At 26.8% G+C, this 19,756-nt stretch overlaps 5 protein-coding genes across 22 annotated transcripts; 3 read left to right on the top strand and 2 right to left on the bottom strand.

The window, feature by feature from the left end:
* Positions 1-57: 57 nt before the first annotated feature.
* Positions 58-4,442, bottom strand: LOC124429380 (TP53-regulated inhibitor of apoptosis 1-like). 11 transcript variants are annotated; one of them, XM_046974579.1, is made up of 4 exons: positions 1,636-1,765; positions 1,481-1,549; positions 654-822; positions 58-408 (listed from the first exon to the last, which is right to left on the bottom strand). In XM_046974579.1, exons 3-4 carry the CDS (start codon positions 786-788, stop codon positions 322-324), a joined length of 222 nt encoding a protein of 73 aa, XP_046830535.1. In that variant the 5' UTR covers positions 789-822; positions 1,481-1,549; positions 1,636-1,765; the 3' UTR covers positions 58-321. The 11 variants fall into 11 exon arrangements, with proteins under 11 accessions (XP_046830535.1, XP_046830533.1, XP_046830526.1 ...); XM_046974577.1 differs by adding an exon at positions 912-1,019 and having other exon boundaries at positions 1,481-1,674; XM_046974570.1 differs by lacking the exons at positions 654-822; positions 1,481-1,549; positions 1,636-1,765 and adding exons at positions 853-1,019; positions 4,346-4,442.
* LOC124429379 (graves disease carrier protein-like) lies at positions 1,809-4,141 on the top strand. The gene is made up of 7 exons (XM_046974569.1): positions 1,809-1,950; positions 2,163-2,255; positions 2,332-2,465; positions 2,548-2,733; positions 2,820-2,976; positions 3,070-3,211; positions 3,352-4,141. The coding sequence occupies exons 1-7, from the start codon at positions 1,887-1,889 to the stop codon at positions 3,524-3,526; spliced, it is 951 nt and encodes a 316-aa protein (XP_046830525.1). The 5' UTR covers positions 1,809-1,886; the 3' UTR covers positions 3,527-4,141.
* A 311-nt stretch (positions 4,443-4,753) lies between the features above and the next one.
* On the top strand, positions 4,754-12,661 carry LOC124429378 (protein abnormal spindle). The gene is made up of 10 exons (XM_046974568.1): positions 4,754-4,844; positions 5,222-5,404; positions 5,492-6,995; positions 7,087-7,288; positions 7,379-7,576; positions 7,671-7,825; positions 7,917-10,838; positions 10,906-11,090; positions 11,265-11,381; positions 11,496-12,661. Exons 1-10 carry the CDS (start codon positions 4,833-4,835, stop codon positions 11,730-11,732), a joined length of 5,715 nt encoding a protein of 1,904 aa, XP_046830524.1. The 5' UTR covers positions 4,754-4,832; the 3' UTR covers positions 11,733-12,661.
* A 427-nt stretch (positions 12,662-13,088) lies between these two features.
* Positions 13,089-16,906, bottom strand: LOC124429410 (protein Mo25). Of its 8 annotated transcripts, XM_046974660.1 has the most exons (10): positions 16,332-16,415; positions 15,967-16,031; positions 14,758-14,816; positions 14,540-14,661; positions 14,319-14,486; positions 14,104-14,222; positions 13,853-14,021; positions 13,580-13,744; positions 13,393-13,497; positions 13,089-13,318 (listed from the first exon to the last, which is right to left on the bottom strand). In XM_046974660.1, exons 4-10 carry the CDS (start codon positions 14,639-14,641, stop codon positions 13,136-13,138), a joined length of 1,011 nt encoding a protein of 336 aa, XP_046830616.1. In that variant the 5' UTR covers positions 14,642-14,661; positions 14,758-14,816; positions 15,967-16,031; positions 16,332-16,415; the 3' UTR covers positions 13,089-13,135. The 8 variants fall into 8 exon arrangements, with proteins under 8 accessions (XP_046830616.1, XP_046830615.1, XP_046830613.1 ...); XM_046974659.1 differs by lacking the exons at positions 15,967-16,031; positions 16,332-16,415 and adding an exon at positions 16,463-16,889; XM_046974657.1 differs by lacking the exon at positions 15,967-16,031 and having other exon boundaries at positions 16,332-16,458.
* A 225-nt stretch (positions 16,907-17,131) lies between these two features.
* Positions 17,132-19,272, top strand: LOC124429412 (ubiquitin-like-conjugating enzyme ATG3). The gene is made up of 6 exons (XM_046974665.1): positions 17,132-17,436; positions 17,565-17,753; positions 17,820-18,068; positions 18,153-18,302; positions 18,457-18,584; positions 18,675-19,272. The coding sequence occupies exons 1-6, from the start codon at positions 17,365-17,367 to the stop codon at positions 18,829-18,831; spliced, it is 945 nt and encodes a 314-aa protein (XP_046830621.1). The 5' UTR covers positions 17,132-17,364; the 3' UTR covers positions 18,832-19,272.
* Positions 19,273-19,756: the final 484 nt, after the last annotated feature.

The raw sequence follows: 19,756 nt of genomic DNA, 5'->3' as shown, positions 1-19,756 counted from the left end.
TCCAATGCATATATAATCTATTAAAGTAAGAATTACAATTTTACATAAGTACATTAATTATTATGTAATGACATTTTATTTAATATTATTCTACATTTTGTAGAATAAAAATAGGAAACATAAAAATATTTAGTATATACTTAATAGAATGTTTCTATGTGCAATGTTTTAATTGTGAAAGATTTAATATACTAGTTTGCGTAATTATAAGTAGTATAAATTATATGCAGTTTCATAGAATATGTCTATCTATCATTATTTCATTGTTTTATGAGTTAATTTATTTGAAAATTAATATATAGATTTACTATTGTCCTATTGTCAACTTGGCTGCTTTTTTTCTTTTTCAGTTCCTAAATGATTTTCTTCAATTTCTTTCAATTCAATGTTTTGTTCCTTCATAGCTTCCTAAAACAAAAAAAAAATTTGTTGTGTTAGAGTAACTAAACATTGATATATATAACATCATTGAATTGTTGAAATTTATATACATTTCATGCATTTATTTACATATACATTATATACTACGAAGTATATTAAAGAATATATAGAAAAAGTAAAGATCTTATTATTGTTATGGTCCATGATCATTTATAACATTTCTGTTATAATAGTTGTATCTTTTCTTAATGAACCATCAATCAATAACTTACCATAACACAAGCTTTATATATTTTGAGAAAAGGAGCACACATTGAATCATTTGTATCTCCTTTTAAAAACTTTTCAGCGAACCATTTATTGAAACAGGCATCATAATTTTTCTTTAGCTCACTGCACATCTCCATGATAAATTCTACAGATCACCAAGTTGTAGAAAACCTAAGGTAAAATAAGTTTTATTGAAATTACCTTAAGACATTGCTGATAGATTTCCAGTAATTGATCACACGTAGAGTCATTTTTGTCACCTTCCAGGAATTTCTCAGAAAACCACACATGAAAGCAGGAATCGTATTGCTTCTTAAATTCATTACATGTTTTGCTTATGCTATTCATGTGAGCTGCCTGGTCCATTTCTGAAAGCGAATATCATAGATTTAAAATTAACTTTACATTATCTATCTAAAATATTTATAAATGGTAAAAGATAAATTAAATAATAGGATTACTCGAATCGGAGGATAGTATATTATGGATTTGATTATTTTAAATTACGATAAAATACAATTCTATTTATAATTGTAAAATATATTACATAAATAAATAAATAAAAAAATATATAAATTAACTACTTGAAGTTATGTACTACGATGTTTATCGGTTTTGTTATAAAAACTTTATTTAAAATGGCATAACTTTTTTATCTAAAATTTTTATCTAAAAGGTTATGTAAAACTTTTAAATTATTTAAATTGCACTAGTATAGACTATAATTAACTACGAAAGAAATATTTTCGAGTTTCCGTTATTAAACTTTGTTAGAATTACAATATCATATCTACGTTTTAAAATTCTATGATTATAATAATGAACGAACCAATATATACAGATCTATATAGCTCCGTGTATTGTACACTTTACAAGTGATAAACGAAATTTTTTCTTCCTAGAATTTTTCAATTAAATTATTATGATAAAATCACTGATTATTACATTTAAATCAAAGGAAAATTCATTTAAAGGAAGAAATACCAATCACAAGTAATCAATTATTCAATACCGTTACGTTGTTACATTTTTTAAAAAAACAAAATTAAAATTTTAAATTATAGTCCATTCGTAGTTATTAGGAATGGAAATTAGTATAAAGAGTATATAGTAGTGCGGCAGAGCATGTGCCATAACGACGCTACAGCATAACGAAAAATACACGATATTAGCTCGGTTGAAAGTGATCAATTTTTTCTCTCAACTTCATTCATTAATACTAATATATAATAAAAATGGAATTTCACATTGAAAAGAAAAAAGATTTCGAATTTTTTATTAAAAGTCTATTGGCCGGCGGTAAGATATTAAATTAATTAAAATTTTTTATAAAAACATTAGTAAAATTTTTTCCGAGCGTACTTTGTCCTAGTAGCATTTTATGTAGCGTAATTTTTTAAAACATAATATTGACCATATTAACATGATAATGAATGAATTATTTGATTTTTATTTTATAATATATATATATATATTTTATGATATATAATGGAAAATTTATTTCTACATAGGTGTAGCTGGTATTTGTTCGAAAACAACAGTTGCTCCATTAGATAGAATCAAAATATTATTGCAAGCACACAATAATCACTATAAACATTTGGGTAAAAATATTATATTTTAGTCACTAACTATGTTATTTGCAAGTTATAAAAAATTTAATATTATATTTTATTATAGGTGTCTTCTCTGGATTAAAAGAAATTATTAAACGGGAAACAATTTTTGCTTTGTATAAAGGTAACTGGGCTCAAATGATAAGAATTTTTCCATATGCAGCAATTCAGTTTACTGCATTTGAATTTTATTCCAAGGTGATTACATTTAATTAATTTGTCCTTTTTACATATAAGAGGAGAAATATAAAACTTATATTTGTTTCATTATTTCTTTTAGTACTTAAAATCCTTGTTTGAAAAGCGTAGACATATTGAGAAATTTTTTGCTGGATCTGCAGCTGGAGTGACAGCAGCAACATTAACATATCCACTTGATACAATTAGGGCACGCCTTGCTTTCCAAGTTACTGGAGAACATCTTTATACTGGTATTATTCATACAGCTGCTTCAATTTTTAAGGATGTATGTATTACATATCATATATAAACATACATTTTTGTTTTAAAATTAAGCATTATTTTATATTTGATTAATTTATTGCATTTTAGGAAGGTGGTTTTAGGGCGCTATATAGAGGGTTTTTACCGACTATAGTTGGAATGATACCATATGCAGGTTTTTCATTTTATTCATTTGAGAAGTTAAAATATTTATGTATGAAGTATGCACCAAATTACTTTTGTTCTAAATGCGATAGAAACACTGGTATGTAAACAATCTACCTTAAAATATTTATTTTTACTTCAGTATTAACATTAATAGCATTCACTGTCATTGATATGTTTTTATTGCATTTAGGTGGTCTTGTTTTAACACTACCTGCAAAAGTTATTTGCGGAGGGTTGGCAGGAGCAGTAGCACAGAGTTTTTCTTATCCTTTAGATGTGACAAGAAGACGCATGCAGTTAGCTATGATGAATCCAGCTACACACAAATATAGGTAAACATTTTTATATTAATATATAGAATAAGGGAAATTTATTATTGTATGTTATTGCATTTAGTACTTTTCTGATGATTAATATAAATAATTATATGTGAATATAAAAAATTTCATATGTTAATGTTTTGTTTCTACAGCTCTAGCATGTTATCAACTATGAAACTAACATATAATGAAAATGGTATTATGAAAGGGCTATACCGTGGAATGAGTATAAATTATATTCGTGGTATACCTATGGTGGCAGTCAGTTTTACTACATATGAAATTATGAAGCAACTGCTTAATTTAGATACAGGAACAAAATTATAATTTTTGTTATATTTGTTATAGTACTACATGTGTAATGACAATGACTTAAATTATTGCAATCTATTCAATTAGATATAATATTCTCATAAATATGATCGCATAAAATAGGTATAATGGCAGAAAATTTAATTAATTTTAATCTTGGAAAGATTGAAAGCAGGCAAAGTGAATTACAAAAGTAAGTTAAAACCAGTTATAGCTGATAAAAATGATATAAATCATGCCATAATTGGAGTGGCTATTACAGCTACTAAATTTATGAAAACTGTGATACATATATAAAATTATAAGCGCGCATAAATGATTAAAATTCAGTTAATATTGCATGATATTTTGAAGCAATATGATTATAGATACAAGAAATTAAAATATTTAATACATATTATAGAAATAGTAAACAAAGAATGAAGTACAACTAAGCTACACTCTATCATCTAATGTGGTTTCTCCATCATCTAATTTTGTTAAATGTTCTATATTTTTTTATAACATAAGTAGGTGAGAAAAACAATAAGGATTACTTCCTTATTTTATACATAAGATATTCATGATTTCTTTTTTATCCTATGCTAACATTATGTAACCATAAATACATTGTACATTTTATATACGCATAAAATTATATTTTTTATATAAATATAATATTTATGTATTCATTTATTTACTCGTTAATCCATGTTTAAGAACCAGTAAACAATGGATTTTTACTAATATGACTCTTGTTGAAAACGAATAAAAAGTGTAAATATTTTTATACGATTTAATATCCTTAATAATAACTATAAAATCATGATTGAATCCTATATTTAGTGTACTTACTTTGAGTACAATAAAATTCATCAACTTTTATAATTCTGTGTCGCATTTAAAACTGTAAGTTGTAGGACAATTTTATATTGCAATTGCCATGGAGAAGTATTTAGAATTGTATTATAAAAAAGACTTCAAAAGGATACCACCCAGAGCTCAGGCTCGTAACAGCGAAAAGACCCAAAAAAGCCACCAAAAAATTGGAACAAGCGATTTATTTAATAAAAATTGTTCACTTGTGATTAATTCATATATTAATAAAATACTGTCTTAATACATATTTCATAAATTAAAGAAGATATTATGTGTTTTGTTCAGATGATTATTGCCTAGGAACATTTTCTGAGTTTAGTGAAGTAGTTCTGTGGATGTTTTTAGGAACAGTTTGAAAAAGCGTTTGAATTCAAATTGTTCGAAGTATCGTTAAAACCGTCAGTGACTGCTACGCACCTGTCATTAATAATAAAAGAAATTAATTACTTTTTAGTTGAAGATAATGTTCTTTCAAGTGAGAACACGTTATATTTCATTTATATTCACGTGTCTTTGTTTGTGAATTTGCGAAATAAATAATTAACCCTTAATTCGTAAACCGGAAATTTTCTTGTTTGAGCAAATTTAAAAAGTGTGAAAAGTATACTTTATATATTTGCAATAATAATGCATTTATAGAAATCATTGGATAAATCTTTTATTTTAATCTTTATTTAGAAGGTTTAAAGATGCTATATGAATTTTTTCAGATTTTTTTTCAAAATTTGACCCATTGAAAAATGTGTCGTTAATACAATGACATTTATGTTTTGTCGTGATCGTAAAAACGTTTACGAATTAAGGGTTAAAAATAAATCATACATGGAGTATAAGTGAATTTCTTGATTTTAGATTAATGTTACACCAAAAAGTAAAAAGGATACAAAGTCTTTTGACAGGAGCACAAATGACTTACATTTTACTCTAGTATTGGGACCATTTCAACCTCAAACGAGGATAACAATGGAAACTTTTGTAAACACAACTGTACAATGTTATTTGACTATAAAAAATATAAGTAATAAAGCCTTAACTGTAAGTATGTAAATACTATAAAAAAGAAAAAAAAAAAAAAATATATATATATATATATATATAAAACAATTAAACATTATGTCCTAGATAACAGTTACAAAGAAGCCTGATGAAGATCGGTACATAGACTTAGATATATCTCACGCAACAGTCCAAAGTAATAGCAATACAGTAATATCTATCAAATGGTCTCCTAAGAAAGTTGGTTGTTGGCGAGATGTATTACAATTTACAGATAGTCGGAGAATTAAATATGATGTAGCAATTATAACTACTGCTAAAAATTCTACAACAAAATGTAATAAACAACAGCCTTTGATACCTCTATCATCAAGACAATTAACAAATAGAAGTAGAAAAACATATGAAGAAAAGAGTGTATTCAGAAATAAGACTACATACCAAGAAAGCTTTTCAAGCTTTGATAAGCAAATACAAAAGGACGTATCAAAATTGCAAAATATTCAAGATGAAGAGAATATTGCAAATATGTGTATGAATTATAAACATACAACAGAATCTTTTAAAAAAGAATGTGATAATGTTTTTCCAAAGAAGAAATCTGATGAGTTTTTAAAATTTATTGATTCTAGTGCTTTTAATTTAACTGTTGTAAATACAGATCAAAAACTTTCTAATAACAAAAAAGAGTTCGTAAATCAGATGAAAAACATTCCTTCCACTATTTTAGAAGATATAGAAATACGTAGAGAAACATATGTGAAGGAAACTGTACATTCCAAAAATATTTCTATTACAGATAGAAAAGAGATATATGAAGATTCACTATCCCCACAAGTTCTAAATAATTCATCAGAATTTTCAATCTTGATGAATAATCTTGCCTTAGAACCTACTAATGTATTAGAAACTTTATCAAATCAGCGTAGAACCTCAACAAAGGATACATCCGTTTGTAATAATTATACAGATAATTATGTAGAAACAATGTCTGTACAAACTGACGGAAATGGAACATATAATCTAAGTCCCATGCTATCAATTAATAGCATATCAAATCAAAATCTAAATAATATGTCAATTAAATCATTAGATTTATCTATTGGAACACAAAATTTAGAATTATGGCAAGTAAAACAATTATCTGAAAATTTTAATAGTTTGTCGCCAATTAAATCCTTGAGAAATGAATGGGCTAATACTCCCTGTACAGGAGTTTTACCTTCATCTTCGCCAATTCCAAGTACTTCAAATTTTAATACAAAGCAATATTCTACAAATTATAAAGATCAAGCGACTGTAAAAGATGTCTTAGAAGCAGACCTATGGGTCAAAGGTAATAATAACCATAAAACAAAGATGCAAATACGTAGGAATATTGATTTTGGAACAACCATTCAGGAAAGATTTATAAATACATCGGAAAATGTAACATTAAACAAAACACAAACCTTTGATACAGAAAAATCATCAGGAATTTGTATAGAAATATCACCTCCTAAACGATACTTTCATGCTAAGACATTATCACGTAAGATATCACCAAAAAAATATGGACAACATGGAAAGGAAAAATTTATGCATAAAGGAATTATTAAAAAAAAAGTTTACTCAAACACTCCCGCTAAGAGTAAATAATTAATAATATAATTTGCATATAATTAATATTAATAATATATAATTACTTGCACAAATATATTTAATTTTTATATTAATTTCAGAAAATGTAAATGTATCAATACCAGGAGTTAGAATCAGTAAACTATCATTGGCAAATGTGATTAAGAAAAAAAATCTTGATATAGCGTCGGATCAATCTAAAGAGAATAATTCTAAACTTCAAGACACAGATAATTTATTTACTAAATTTTGTAATCCTGATCCATTTGCAGCATGTGTTACAGAAGATCCATTTCTTAGTAGGTAAGACGCACAGATTTTGTATTATTTAGACTTTTGTTATTCAGTATTAATAATTATAACATAATATAATAATTGTTTTTTAAATTGTAGTACAATGTATTATGATGAAAAATGGGTGTACAATCAAGAGATTACCTTTAAAAAATGGTTAAATGCATTATTATCTCCACCTGAGGACTTGAATGCCGACGTGGAAACAAGTTGTGTTGACATTGGCAAAGTATGGCAATCATGTAAACTGCTGGAAAATTCAATTTTAGCTGAAACTAAAGAAGCTCTTTCAGCAAGGTAAATACCTCTATATAATGTAACTGTATAATTTTTAGTTAAAACAATAATGTGATTATAATTATCATACTCATTAGTATATGTGATTCATCAGATATCATACTGATTTACGTTTGAATGCATTACGAAAAGCTGCAAATGCTATGTACCGCAAAAAAGAAATAGTTCATGTGTTATCGCGTACAACCGTTTGTATAGAAAAGGGAATATTGACTATAAGATTGGATCGTGACTTGCATAGAGATATTGGTAAATTATTAAATTATATGAAAAAGTACTATGATCGTTTTGGTTCAATTTGCTTTATTTTCTGTTAACTTCATTAAAATAATTTTTCTAGGGTTACAAAAAGAAATGCTGGAATTATTTTTAAGTTATAATCCATTATGGCTAAGAATTGGATTAGAAACCATCTATGGCGAAAATATACCATTACATTCTAACAACGATTTGGTTGGTCTTACGAGATTTATTCTCACAAGATTCTTTACTGATCCTTTTTTGAAAAAAAATTATCCAAATGCTTATCATAGAAAACAGCAACAAACGGCATTCATAACTCAAATGAATAAATTTATGTTAAAGAAGTTTCTTTTTCTAGTTTACTTCTTAGATTATTCTAAGATTAACAAACTTATTCGCCACGATCCATGCTTATTTCATAAAAAGGCAAATATTAAAGATAGCAGAGCCATCCTTTTAGCTTTTTCTCGAGAAGTCTTAAGCGGTATTGGTGATCTTACTAAGGTTTTGAGATCATATGAATATGTTGTCTCATATAAGCAAACGTATTTAGATGAGTTTGATTATGCTGTAACAAGTATTCAAAATGATTTACGAGATGGTGTCAGACTCTGTCGAGTTATGGAATTAATCAGTGGACGATCGGACTTAACGCGCCAGTGTAGAATGCCAACGATTTCACGTTTACAAAAGATACACAATGTTGATATTGCTTTGAAAGCACTTTTGCAATGTAGCTATGCTTTAACTGGTAACATTGATGCAAGAAGTATTGCTGATGGACATAAGGAGAAAACATTATCGTTATTATGGCAAATTATATACAAATATCAAGCACCAAGATTCGAAAAAGCTGCACGATGTATACAAAACTGGTGGCGTGCTGTACTATGGTATGTTCGTATAAGGAATTATACACGAAAATATAAAAATAATGCAGCCTGTATTATACAGCGAGCATGGAGAAGAGCATTGATCAGTAGAAAACTAATCTTTTTAAGAGATGAATATATAAGAGAATTACAAAAAAAAGAAAAGGCTGTTAGATTCTTACAGAACATATGGAGACATTCAATACGTGGAATACGCGATCGTAGAAGATTTTTACACATTAGGTCGGCTACAATAAAATTGCAAAGATGGTGGAAACGAATACACGAGTGTAAACTAGATGTTCAAGATTTTCACAATAAACGGGACGCTTCGATCGTTATACAGAGACAGTGGCGAGCGTTAAAAGAAATGAGAGTACAGAGAGTGACTTATATTAACATGAGAATTGCATGTATTGTAATCCAAACATATTGGCGAGCAACTCTTTTAATGAAATTTGACCGTATGAATTATATAAAATACAAAAATACTGTTGTTTTCATTCAGAATAGATGGAAATTTAAAAACATGTATGATAAAATGAAGAAAGAACAATGTAAAGAATTAAAGGCTATTCGTACAATAGAAATATGGTGGAAAAGTATTTTAATTATGAGACATGAAAGAAATAATTTCGTGATTATGAAAGACGCTGTCAGTACAATTGAGAGATGGTGGATAGTCGTTCTACAACAAAAAAAATATCAAACTCTATGCAGATCAACTGTTATTATTCAAAAGTATTGGAGAAAAACATTAGCGAGAAATGAATATTTAAAAAAAAAGGTAGCTGTTGTGAAAATAGAAGCATGGTATAAGTGTATTACGGTAGAAAGAGCTTTTCATAGAAATATTTTAAAAATGAAGAATGCTGCAATATGTATACAACATTGGTGGAAAAATATTAATATTACTCAAAAGCAACGAAATCATTATTTAGAACTTCGCAAAGCAACAATGTCATTGCAAAAATGGTGGCGTGCGATAATTCTTTCCCGATCAATTAGACAACAATATCTATCTAAAAAAAGAGCGTGTATAGTAATTCAGGCTTGGTGGAGAATGATCAAAGCTAAACAACAATACAAGTATTTATTACATAAACGGAACGTAGCAGCCATTGTATTACAAAGAAAATGGCGTTCTACATTGATAATGAAACAAGAACAAAGAGAATATAAAAAATTGAAATTATGTATAGTAAAAGTACAAAAACGTTGGCGGGCTTTGCAAAAGGCTAAAAAAGAACATTATAGATTCCGTGTTCTGAAATCTGCTACTATTTATATCCAACTTTTATATAGAGCTAATAAAATTAGTTGTCATATTAGACAATGGTATGTCCGTTTGCGGCAAAGTACAATCGTTATACAATCATATTGGAGAATGAAAGTAGCACGCAAAAGATTCATTACTGAAAAACAAGCAGTTTTAACGATACAAGCTCATTGGCGAGCGTATGTTATAGGTAAAAAAGTTCATTCAGATTATGAACTATTGAAATTTGTAACAATTAAGATACAGCGTCGTTATAGATCAGATAAAATTAGTAGAAAATTTGCTCAGGAATATGATGCTTTAAAAAAAGCTACTATATGGGTGCAAGTTAAGTGGCGGGCTAAATTAACAGCAAGAGCACAAAGAAACGAATTAAAAATGTATCACTCTGCTGCTAAAACAATTCAAAACTGGTGGTGGCAAATGTTATTTGTAAAAAGCTGTAAATTTATTGATTTTAAAGATAAAAACGAAGGACAAAATCTTTTACAATTTACTGTGCGGCAAATGTACCGTAATATAATAATTTCAGTTATAAAAATTCAAAGATGGTGGAGGAATATACGTGAAAAACGTTTATATTATGAAAAACGAATTCGTGCAGTTAGTATAATTGAAAAATGGTGGATTATTATCTTAAGAACTAAAAAGGAAACATTAGCAGCTACAATTATACAAGCTGCATGGAAAGGGTATCGAATACGGCAAAAAGAATCCGTCCATATGTCAGAAGTACGGCAAAGATTAAAAACAGCCACAATAACAGCGTCACCACATGCAACATTAGCACATCGTTATCAACAATCAATTGATGTACTTAAAAAATTCAACAAGATTGGTCAACTCTCAATGTGTCTTGCTTCATTAGGTTAATAATATATTTATTAAAATATAAGTTTAAATTATAGTGACACTGATATAAACATTTTATACAGGTCTGATAACTAGATTATCACCAAAGGAGTGCATTACTTTATGTGAGTATAACTTGGTTGACAATATTTATGAAACATATATTAGAAGTAATAGATCATTACCTTGGGCAATAGTCTGTTTAAGAGCAACAGATATACTTATTACACTTGCTAAGTTTCCACCAACAAGGAGTTATGTCTGTATGGTAAGAATAAATAATCATTATTCTTAAATATATATCCAAATAATACAATTATGTTATGATTAAGTATCGTTGATCATACTTCAATTTTATATACATTACTATATAAAATATAAGATTATAGAATTAATTATTATTAATCATTATATATATTTTTATTTACTAACCTTATAATAGCCAAGACATGCATTACCAACAGTAAAGCTATTACATGATAAATTGGATCATGAAGAATTATCTTTACATGTAGCAACACTAATGTGGTTACTCATAAATGAGGAAGAATATAAGAAGGTAACTCTTTATTTATATAATTATAATATCATTATAATGTATCCCATCTTTTTTATTATCTTTTATATTATTTTGTTGTTTTAATCCACTCATTCAATATCTCTTCATTTATAGGCACTTACAACATGTTCACAGTCCATCTGGTTATTAAATTCTATATATAAAAAGATTATTAAAGGAAAAGACAAGCTCACACATTATTCAGAAATATTAAGAAAGCAAACTAACTTACTTCCAAGTTGTAAACCTGATTGGTCACTTTTCCATAAACAACTTCGTATATTTACAACTATTGAGAATGCTATAACAGCAATACTTGAACAACTGGACATAAAAGAATATTTATCTTGAAACAGAATACATATAAATAAAAATACAAATATGTGCTAGATTACCAATAAGTGAAACTTACATTTCTCATGAACTCTCGTATCTCTCCTATCTTGATAATTTGTTAATGTAAAATAAGACTTTATTTTATAGTTTTTAGCAAAATGTAAGATTTTAAATGTAAATTTAATATTAGATGAACTTGATGAAATTACTCTATTAATCTTATATGTTAATGGTCACATAAATGTAGAAATACCATTTGTTGTTTTTAAATAGATTTTTAGAAACAAAGATAAATTTGTAAATTATTTATATCTGTGAAAGATTATCTGCAGAAATTCTATATATATATATATCGAAATTACGTCTTATTGGAAATAAAAATGTAAATAAATATTGATATAAACATGTGTAAGTGTAGTTCATTGAGGAGAAATAAATATCAAAATTGTCAAAATTTTTAAAGTAACTTATTTGCTGTATTTATATTTTCTGCAATATTAACAAAACAAAGTATTCAGTAAATTTGGTTGTTCTGTTAAAGGAATGCTAACAAAATTAAAAGATAATTTCTTATAGCTGCCATACCATTTACTTTAATAATCAACTCATTAATGGAAATATAGAGTATTACAACATCATCTCAACTTTATATGATACAATAATAAGTGATAAATGTAAATTTTATTTACACAACTATTTGAAAATAAAGTTAACTGATTGTATAGTAGCATTACTAACAATAGTAGTAGCAATAATAGCAGTAGTAGTAGCAGTAATAATGACATAATGATGACAATGATGCTCATGATAAAAGTAATAGTTAATCATTATGACAATGTAGATGAGCATGATAATGCTATTATTGTAAATAATGATGACAACGACGACGACAACGACGACGACGACGGTGATGATGATGATGATGATGATGATGATGATGATGATGACGATGATGATGATGATGGAAATCACATGGTGGAAACGACAATAGTAATAGTAATAGTAATAGTAATAATAATAATAATAATAATAATAATATATAATTATAATTATAATTATAATAATAATTATAATAATAATAATAATTATAATAATAATAATAATTATAATATAATAATAATATAATATAATAATAACAACATTAATGTAATAAAAATAATATTACAATAAGAATGATAATGATGATGAAAATAATGATAATTATGATAATAGTGATGATAATTGCAGTGGCGATGCTAAAAAATAACATTAATGATGATAATGATGATGATAATGGTGATGATGCTAATTGAATAATATAGTCTTAGAATAATAAATAGCCACAATGGCGACATTGGTGGTAATAGTAGAATAGCAGTAGTAGCAATAGAGTTGATTGTAATAATAACAGTAGCTGTAGCAGTAGTTGTATTTTTGACTTAATTTTCATGTACAGATTTAAGTTCTTTGATCTGTTTTATTAGGTACGCTTTCTCATCATTAAACTGTTCATCTTCCGAACGATCTGTGTGGAAGCGCGTTAGAAATTCTATCAACTTTTCCTGATTACGAAGAAGTATATCAAGGATTGGTTTAGGTTTATTTGGATTAGCAACGAATACCTGTATAAATATGAATATTGTTTCATAATTTTTATATGGTCATATTAATTATTATGACAAAATAGATGACATACCTTAAATACATGAAATGCTTCAAATTGTATATTCCGTGATTTTTCTTTAAGCATATTCATCATAAGTTTTAGATTATCAGGGTTTGAAATATATCGTGTCATAACCTGGAATAATCGTTATGGAAAGATGAATCTTTCGTGAAGAATATATTTAATATTTCATGTAATTATTAAAATAAATACATACTGTAAAATTGTGTCTATCAAGCAAAAGCTCACCCAACAATTTCAAACTTTGTCGTCTTGTTACATAATTTTCAGAATTCAATAACCTTTGATAATGAGAAAAAACTTTATCATAATTAACTTCTAGAAACTCAGCACTTAGAATTTTGTGCCTTGTAAGTAATTCCTACAGCAAATGGTATAATTAGTATAATATAATATTATTTAATGTTGTATATATACATATTTGTTTAAACATTTATTGTACATTTATTGTATGTACATATATACGTACCTTAAACGTAGAAAACGCATCAGATGCTATATCAAATGTAGACACCTCTACATATCTGAAGAAATTGTAAAAATCATCTGAATATATCATAATTTTTGCCAATGCTTCATATCTTGCACACTCTCTTAACATAGTGCCACAGTTTAATGCAATGTCTTGATGCTCGTAACTAAAATAAAATGTAAATATAATTTAATTTATTTTTTAATTGAATATAACTTTATGGTAATTCAGTTTAATAGTGAATTTACCCAGACATAAGAGTAAACAGGATTTCTGGTTTGGTGCATATATATTCCACTGTTGGAGATCTTGTTCCAATTTGTCTTCTTAAAATATTATTAAAAACTTGAGCAACATCTTTTTTTCCCTAAATAATACAAAAGTTATATAGACATTTAATAAAATATACAGAATGATCTTTATTAATAATATACACAAATTTTTTCACTGAAATAAGATATACCTCAAAGTCAATACGACTTAGATTTTGCACAAGCAATAACAATAAATTACTGTTATATAATTCTTGTGCCAATTGAGCCACAACAATATCTGCCTGTGGTTCAGTTTCAGCAGTTCCATATAACATATTTTTTATGTGTACAAGATTTTTGCTGACATCCTCTTGAGCCTAAAAGCGAACGTATTTCATCATAGAAACCGAAATGTATACTTGCAACATACCTTTTCTACCTTCTTATCACCCCGCTCCAATGCATTTACTGCTTCCTTGAGAGCCTTTACCACCTCCGCCGGACTTTTTTGAGACTTTCCGAACAGAGGCATGTTTCTTATAAGATGCACACCTTGTGGATCATGTGCGAAAAATAAAAGTAGACTGTTATGTGGTATTACTAATCATGTATAAAATGTAAGAAGGACTTTGACATAGTAACTGAAACCTTTTTCATGAATGTGGTAGGTACCAATCAGGATGCAATGTTTCCAGATTTCAGATATCCTGTAAAGAGAATAATCCGACTATGTTTTTAAATAATTATGCGTATATTTATGCAAAATATAAAAAATATCAAATAAATTAGAGAGAAAAGTTACAATTAATAAAATAATTAATTTCTACATAACTAATACTTATTATTTTTAAATTCTATTTGCATATTGTATAAATTGTACTCAAATATAAAGTAATTACTTACAATACTGCAATGCAATAATGTATTATATTATGACAAAAATATGTACAAGTTCGTGGAAGAAAAATTATAACAAAAATAAAATATTAAACATATTAGTTTTCCATGTAAATATTATGAAATTTTATGACATGTGATATATTGTTGATGTAAATATATATATATATATATATATATATATATATATATATATATATATATATAGAAAAAAGAAAAAAAATGTATGCGTATAACTATAAAATTATTTTTGTATTTTTGTGGATGTATTAACACATTTTTAATGGAACTTGTTAATACAAAAAAAAATATAGATTCATTTACTATTATTCATCATTTAAAAATATATTGAAACTCAACAAATATACTAAATAAGATAACAAACATAAAACATTAATATTACATTAAAAGTAGATCAGAATACATTTTTTCAACGTGTTAATATATATATATATATATATATACATGTATATATATATATAGCATTTATACCTAATGAAGTCTCCAAAAAAAGCTATAAAAATGTATACTATTATATTGTGATAAGTGTTTATAAATATCAAGATGTATATATTTTTTACATTACACATAAAATAAATAAGTAATTTCAACAGTTGCAATGGTATGTACTTAACAGTCCATGTTGCGTTATCTGTACTAATTGAACGTACAATCTAATGTATGTATTTCATAAAAAAAGCATATTCAATAAATAACTATTATGGAAAAACAAATGAAAATATTATAAAAATAAATCTAATGTAAAAGTAATATTGTCAGAATTATTTTCTAGTATATTAAAAAAAGAACTAAGAGATCATCTGACACTTCCTTTACCTTTAAATTTATAGTTTCTTAGTAGACCATTAAATTGTCCACATTTTTATGTTACGTACGATATTCAGATGTCATTGCTTTTTTATAAATGTAGTTGGTAATATTATCAAAATTATAACGTACAGTTATATTAGAGGTGATACAAATAATTTTCCATCTGCATAAGCATTAAGCTTCGTTGATCTAACCTAAAAATATTCATACTTAAAAAACTAAATCTTTAGCTAATCCGAGCACTGAAAAATGTGTTGCGAAGAATAGAAGAAGGCGCTGTGGATAGTTAAAATAATAGGAATGTAACGATTATTATAATTGATAAACATATACTAAAAATGGTGGGCGAACGTAAGGATGATTTTAGGTATTGACACACTGGTAAGTAACAGTAAAAGTCTGGAATGAAACTAAAAACAACCGACATAAAATGACTAAAGCATCATGCGAATAATAAAATTAGAAGAATTATTAAATAACATTTAACATCTTACGAGAAACGAGTTAAAATGATATTTAAATTGATTGCGAAGTTCTGCTTATCCGTGTTCCAAAAATTCAAACGAAGTAATATAACCTGTCATACAAGTAAAATATTATGCAATGAATTGTAAACTGATCTTACCATTCAATCTTATTTCAAATTCGATTGCAAACTTGTCTTGACGTATATAATACTGTAACTTTCTAGTAGAAGTTCATATATAAGGCAAACAGTTTATGTATATGTGTGTTATAAAGACCAATTTGTGTGTCACGTTAAAAATCATGTACAGGATCTCATCGGCAAGTTTATAATCTCTTATATGTAAGATTTCACATTATCTCATGTTAATCGTATTTATCACTAAAAAATTATTTTTATATATCACACAATCGTGCAAATTCGTTTACGAAAAGTATCTACTTTTTATAAATAATCCTAAAATAGTAGTGGTAATGTTATTGGCTTTACCACATTTTGTTTGTGTGACCAATCAAAATATACCACACGTGAAATCATTGGAAGATTCACTTTATCTTTTATTACTACAATTTTATTATTAATATTAGAATAGATATATTCGCGCGCAAAAGTTATTGTAATCTAAATATAAATCCATATAAATATTGTAAGTAATTCAAAAAACATTAGTTTACTTATAGACGCGTACGCATTTCGTTAAATATATTTTCTTATATAATTATCCAATGAAAGTAGAAATTGAACAAAATGCTTTACTTTTAGTGCAACGAATATTTTCATTAGAATCACCCTAATATTCTAACGAATAGCCAGCTGTAATTTTGTCATGCGAAGTCACGTACGAATGAAAGATTGTGGTACGCGAATCGATAACAGTAAGAAAGCGACAAGCAAAAAGGAAGCGTTACGTTTCTGTATTGTCTAATACTGTCATAAAAAATCAGCAGACTTGTTTATTAAATACCGGCATGCACTGTGATTTTTTGTGAATAATAAATTAAATTATTATATTTTCAAAACAGAATCACTTGTCGATAAGAAATTGCACGAATTTGTCTATAATGCAAAGTGTTATAAATTCTGTAAAAGGTACAGCATTGGGTGTCGCAGAATACTTAACCCCTGTGTTAAAGGTATAATTTTATATTTTCTCTTGTACTATCTTGTTTTCTAAACAATTGGAAAAAAAAAATTTTTATTAAGTATTATCATAATAATTATCAGAATATTAAAATAATTCTGATACTTTTTAATTTCCTAGGAAAGTAAGTTCAGAGAAACAGGTGTATTAACACCAGAAGAATTTGTAGCTGCTGGTGATCATCTTGTACATCATTGCCCTACTTGGCAATGGGCTACAGGTGATGAAGACAGAGCAAAGTCATATTTGCCAAAAGAAAAACAATTCTTACTTACTCGCAATGTTCCTTGTACACGCAGATGTAAACAGGTATTAGTTATATATTTACATTGTTATTAAGTGAGAATAAATACAAATCTTTTTATTTAAATTTAGATTGAGTACAGCAAAGAACAAGAATGTATTATAGAAGCTGATGATCCTGAAGGTGGATGGGTTGACACTCATCACTTTGATACAACTTTTGGTGGTATAGATGACAGAGTAACTGAAATGACATTAGAAGAAAATCAACCAATTCAATCATTAGATGAAAATGATTCTTGTGAAGGTGATGAAGATGATGAAGAAGCTGCTGATATGGAAGCATTTGAAATAAGTGGCATGCTTGATGAACAAGACAAGGTACAAAGAAACATACTAAATATTTCATTAATATATTATGTAATTATTAACAAATTAATATATTATTTTGATAAAATGTCATAGTTTACTGCTGAGACCTCAAAAAAGACTGCAAAAGAGAAAACAGAATTGTTTTCTGAAGGAGAAATTATTCATACACGCACCTATGATTTATACATTACCTATGATAAATATTACCAAACACCTCGATTGTGGCTTTGTGGTTATGATGAGGTTTGTGTGTATATATATATATATATATATATATATATATATATATATATATATATATATATATATATGTATATATATAATATATGTATATAATAAAACAGTTTTTATAGTTAGTAATTAACTAAATAAAATTAGTACATAAATTATTTTGTAGAATCGAAAACCACTTACAGTAGAAAAAATGTATGAAGATGTTAGTCAAGATCATGCTAAAAAAACTGTTACAATGGAAATACATCCTCATTTGCCTGGACCACCGATGGCTTCTGTTCATCCATGCAGGTATTAATTATGTGCTATCTAACTAAGAAACAATATTATTTAAAAGTTTTATACAAATGAGTTATATTTTCCATTGTAATATTTACATAGACATGCTGAGGTAATGAAGAAAATTGTAGAAACAGTAATGGAGGGTGGCCGGGAGCTTGGTGTCCACATGTATCTCATAATATTTTTAAAATTCGTACAATCTGTTATACCTACGATTGAATATGATTATACCCAAAATTTTATGCTAACAGCATAAACATACATAACTAGTTAAGTGTATTACAAACTTATAAATATGGCTATGTAATGCAAACGTATATACGTCAATGTCAATTATGATTATACTTGACTTAATGAATCTACTTGCACATAAGTAATCATAATTGGAATTCTTTATATACGTATCAAACTTGATGTATGTTCATCTTAAAAAATGTTTAATGTTATACATTTTAAAAGCCTGCTATTGTATTATTTTTCTATAAGAAATACTCACGATTGCTTTGTAATATGTAATTCTTTGTACACTTTGTACATCCATTGTTGGATATAATTGATTATGCCAATTTAGAATTCTTTCTTCATGTTCGTCTTTGTCAGCTGATGAAAAACTATGTAATCTATTTACTCCACCATTGGAGAAGTTCTTTATTTGGCATTGTAATTGGATGAATTAAATAAAAATTGAATAAATTTTTATATGACTTAAAAATTATGCATAATACTAAGAAGTATTTGTGATATAATTTAGTTTTAATTATGTACATTGTTCTAAACAAATCATATTTGCAACTAGTGCAAAAATGTATTACAATATTTCATTTTTGTTGTATATATTACAGTACAAATCAATAAATAACCGTTTTGTTATAACATTTGGAAGTTGAATGTTACGATAATACTAGGACCAAAATCTACATAATAGCCTCCAATGTTATCTGAATATTTGAAATAATTTGGAAAGGATTTATCAAGTGACTCTGACATTAGATAATTAGCATATAAATTTGAGAATTATAAAAAATTATCTTTGAAATTAAATATATTTTATCTCTTTCCCTGTAGAAGTATTATTTTTAATCATAATTATTGGGTTTTCCGTAAAGTTCGTGCCGATTTGTGGTAGGTAACGTAATGAAAAAATCGGCATGAACTTTTCATACAACCCAACAGATAGAAGC

This window comes from Vespa crabro, chromosome 15, assembly GCF_910589235.1.
Source record: "Vespa crabro chromosome 15, iyVesCrab1.2, whole genome shotgun sequence".
NCBI classification, from domain to species: Eukaryota; Metazoa; Arthropoda; class Insecta; order Hymenoptera; family Vespidae; genus Vespa; species Vespa crabro.
Note: the sequence above shows the minus strand (reverse complement) of the source record. Positions and strands in the feature narration are given on the sequence as shown.

Coding starts and splice junctions, on each gene's coding strand:
- LOC124429412 (XM_046974665.1), top strand. CDS start 17,365: ATGCAAAGTGTTATAAATTCTGTAAAAGGTACAGCATTGGGTGTCGCA. Junction 17,754..17,819: donor GTACACGCAGATGTAAACAG/GTATTAGTTATA, acceptor ATTTAAATTTAG/ATTGAGTACAGCAAAGAACA. Junction 18,069..18,152: donor TGCTTGATGAACAAGACAAG/GTACAAAGAAAC, acceptor AAAATGTCATAG/TTTACTGCTGAGACCTCAAA.
- LOC124429379 (XM_046974569.1), top strand. CDS start 1,887: ATGGAATTTCACATTGAAAAGAAAAAAGATTTCGAATTTTTTATTAAA. Junction 1,951..2,162: donor TAAAAGTCTATTGGCCGGCG/GTAAGATATTAA, acceptor ATTTCTACATAG/GTGTAGCTGGTATTTGTTCG. Junction 2,256..2,331: donor TAATCACTATAAACATTTGG/GTAAAAATATTA, acceptor ATTTTATTATAG/GTGTCTTCTCTGGATTAAAA.
- LOC124429410 (XM_046974659.1), bottom strand. CDS start 14,641: ATGCCTCTGTTCGGAAAGTCTCAAAAAAGTCCGGCGGAGGTGGTAAAG. Junction 14,223..14,318: donor TAAGTCGTATTGACTTTGAG/GTATATCTTATT, acceptor TGTATTATTTAG/GGAAAAAAAGATGTTGCTCA. Junction 13,319..13,392: donor AAGCATTTCATGTATTTAAG/GTATGTCATCTA, acceptor ATATTTATACAG/GTATTCGTTGCTAATCCAAA.
- LOC124429380 (XM_046974570.1), bottom strand. CDS start 4,391: ATGCGACACAGAATTATAAAAGTTGATGAATTTTATTGTACTCAAA. Junction 1,020..4,345: donor TGAATTTTATTGTACTCAAA/GTAAGTACACTA, acceptor ATTCGCTTTCAG/AAATGGACCAGGCAGCTCAC. Junction 409..852: donor TCTATCAGCAATGTCTTAAG/GTAATTTCAATA, acceptor TTTTTGTTTTAG/GAAGCTATGAAGGAACAAAA.
- LOC124429378 (XM_046974568.1), top strand. Junction 7,289..7,378: donor GAAGATCCATTTCTTAGTAG/GTAAGACGCACA, acceptor TTTAAATTGTAG/TACAATGTATTATGATGAAA. Junction 10,839..10,905: donor AATGTGTCTTGCTTCATTAG/GTTAATAATATA, acceptor CATTTTATACAG/GTCTGATAACTAGATTATCA.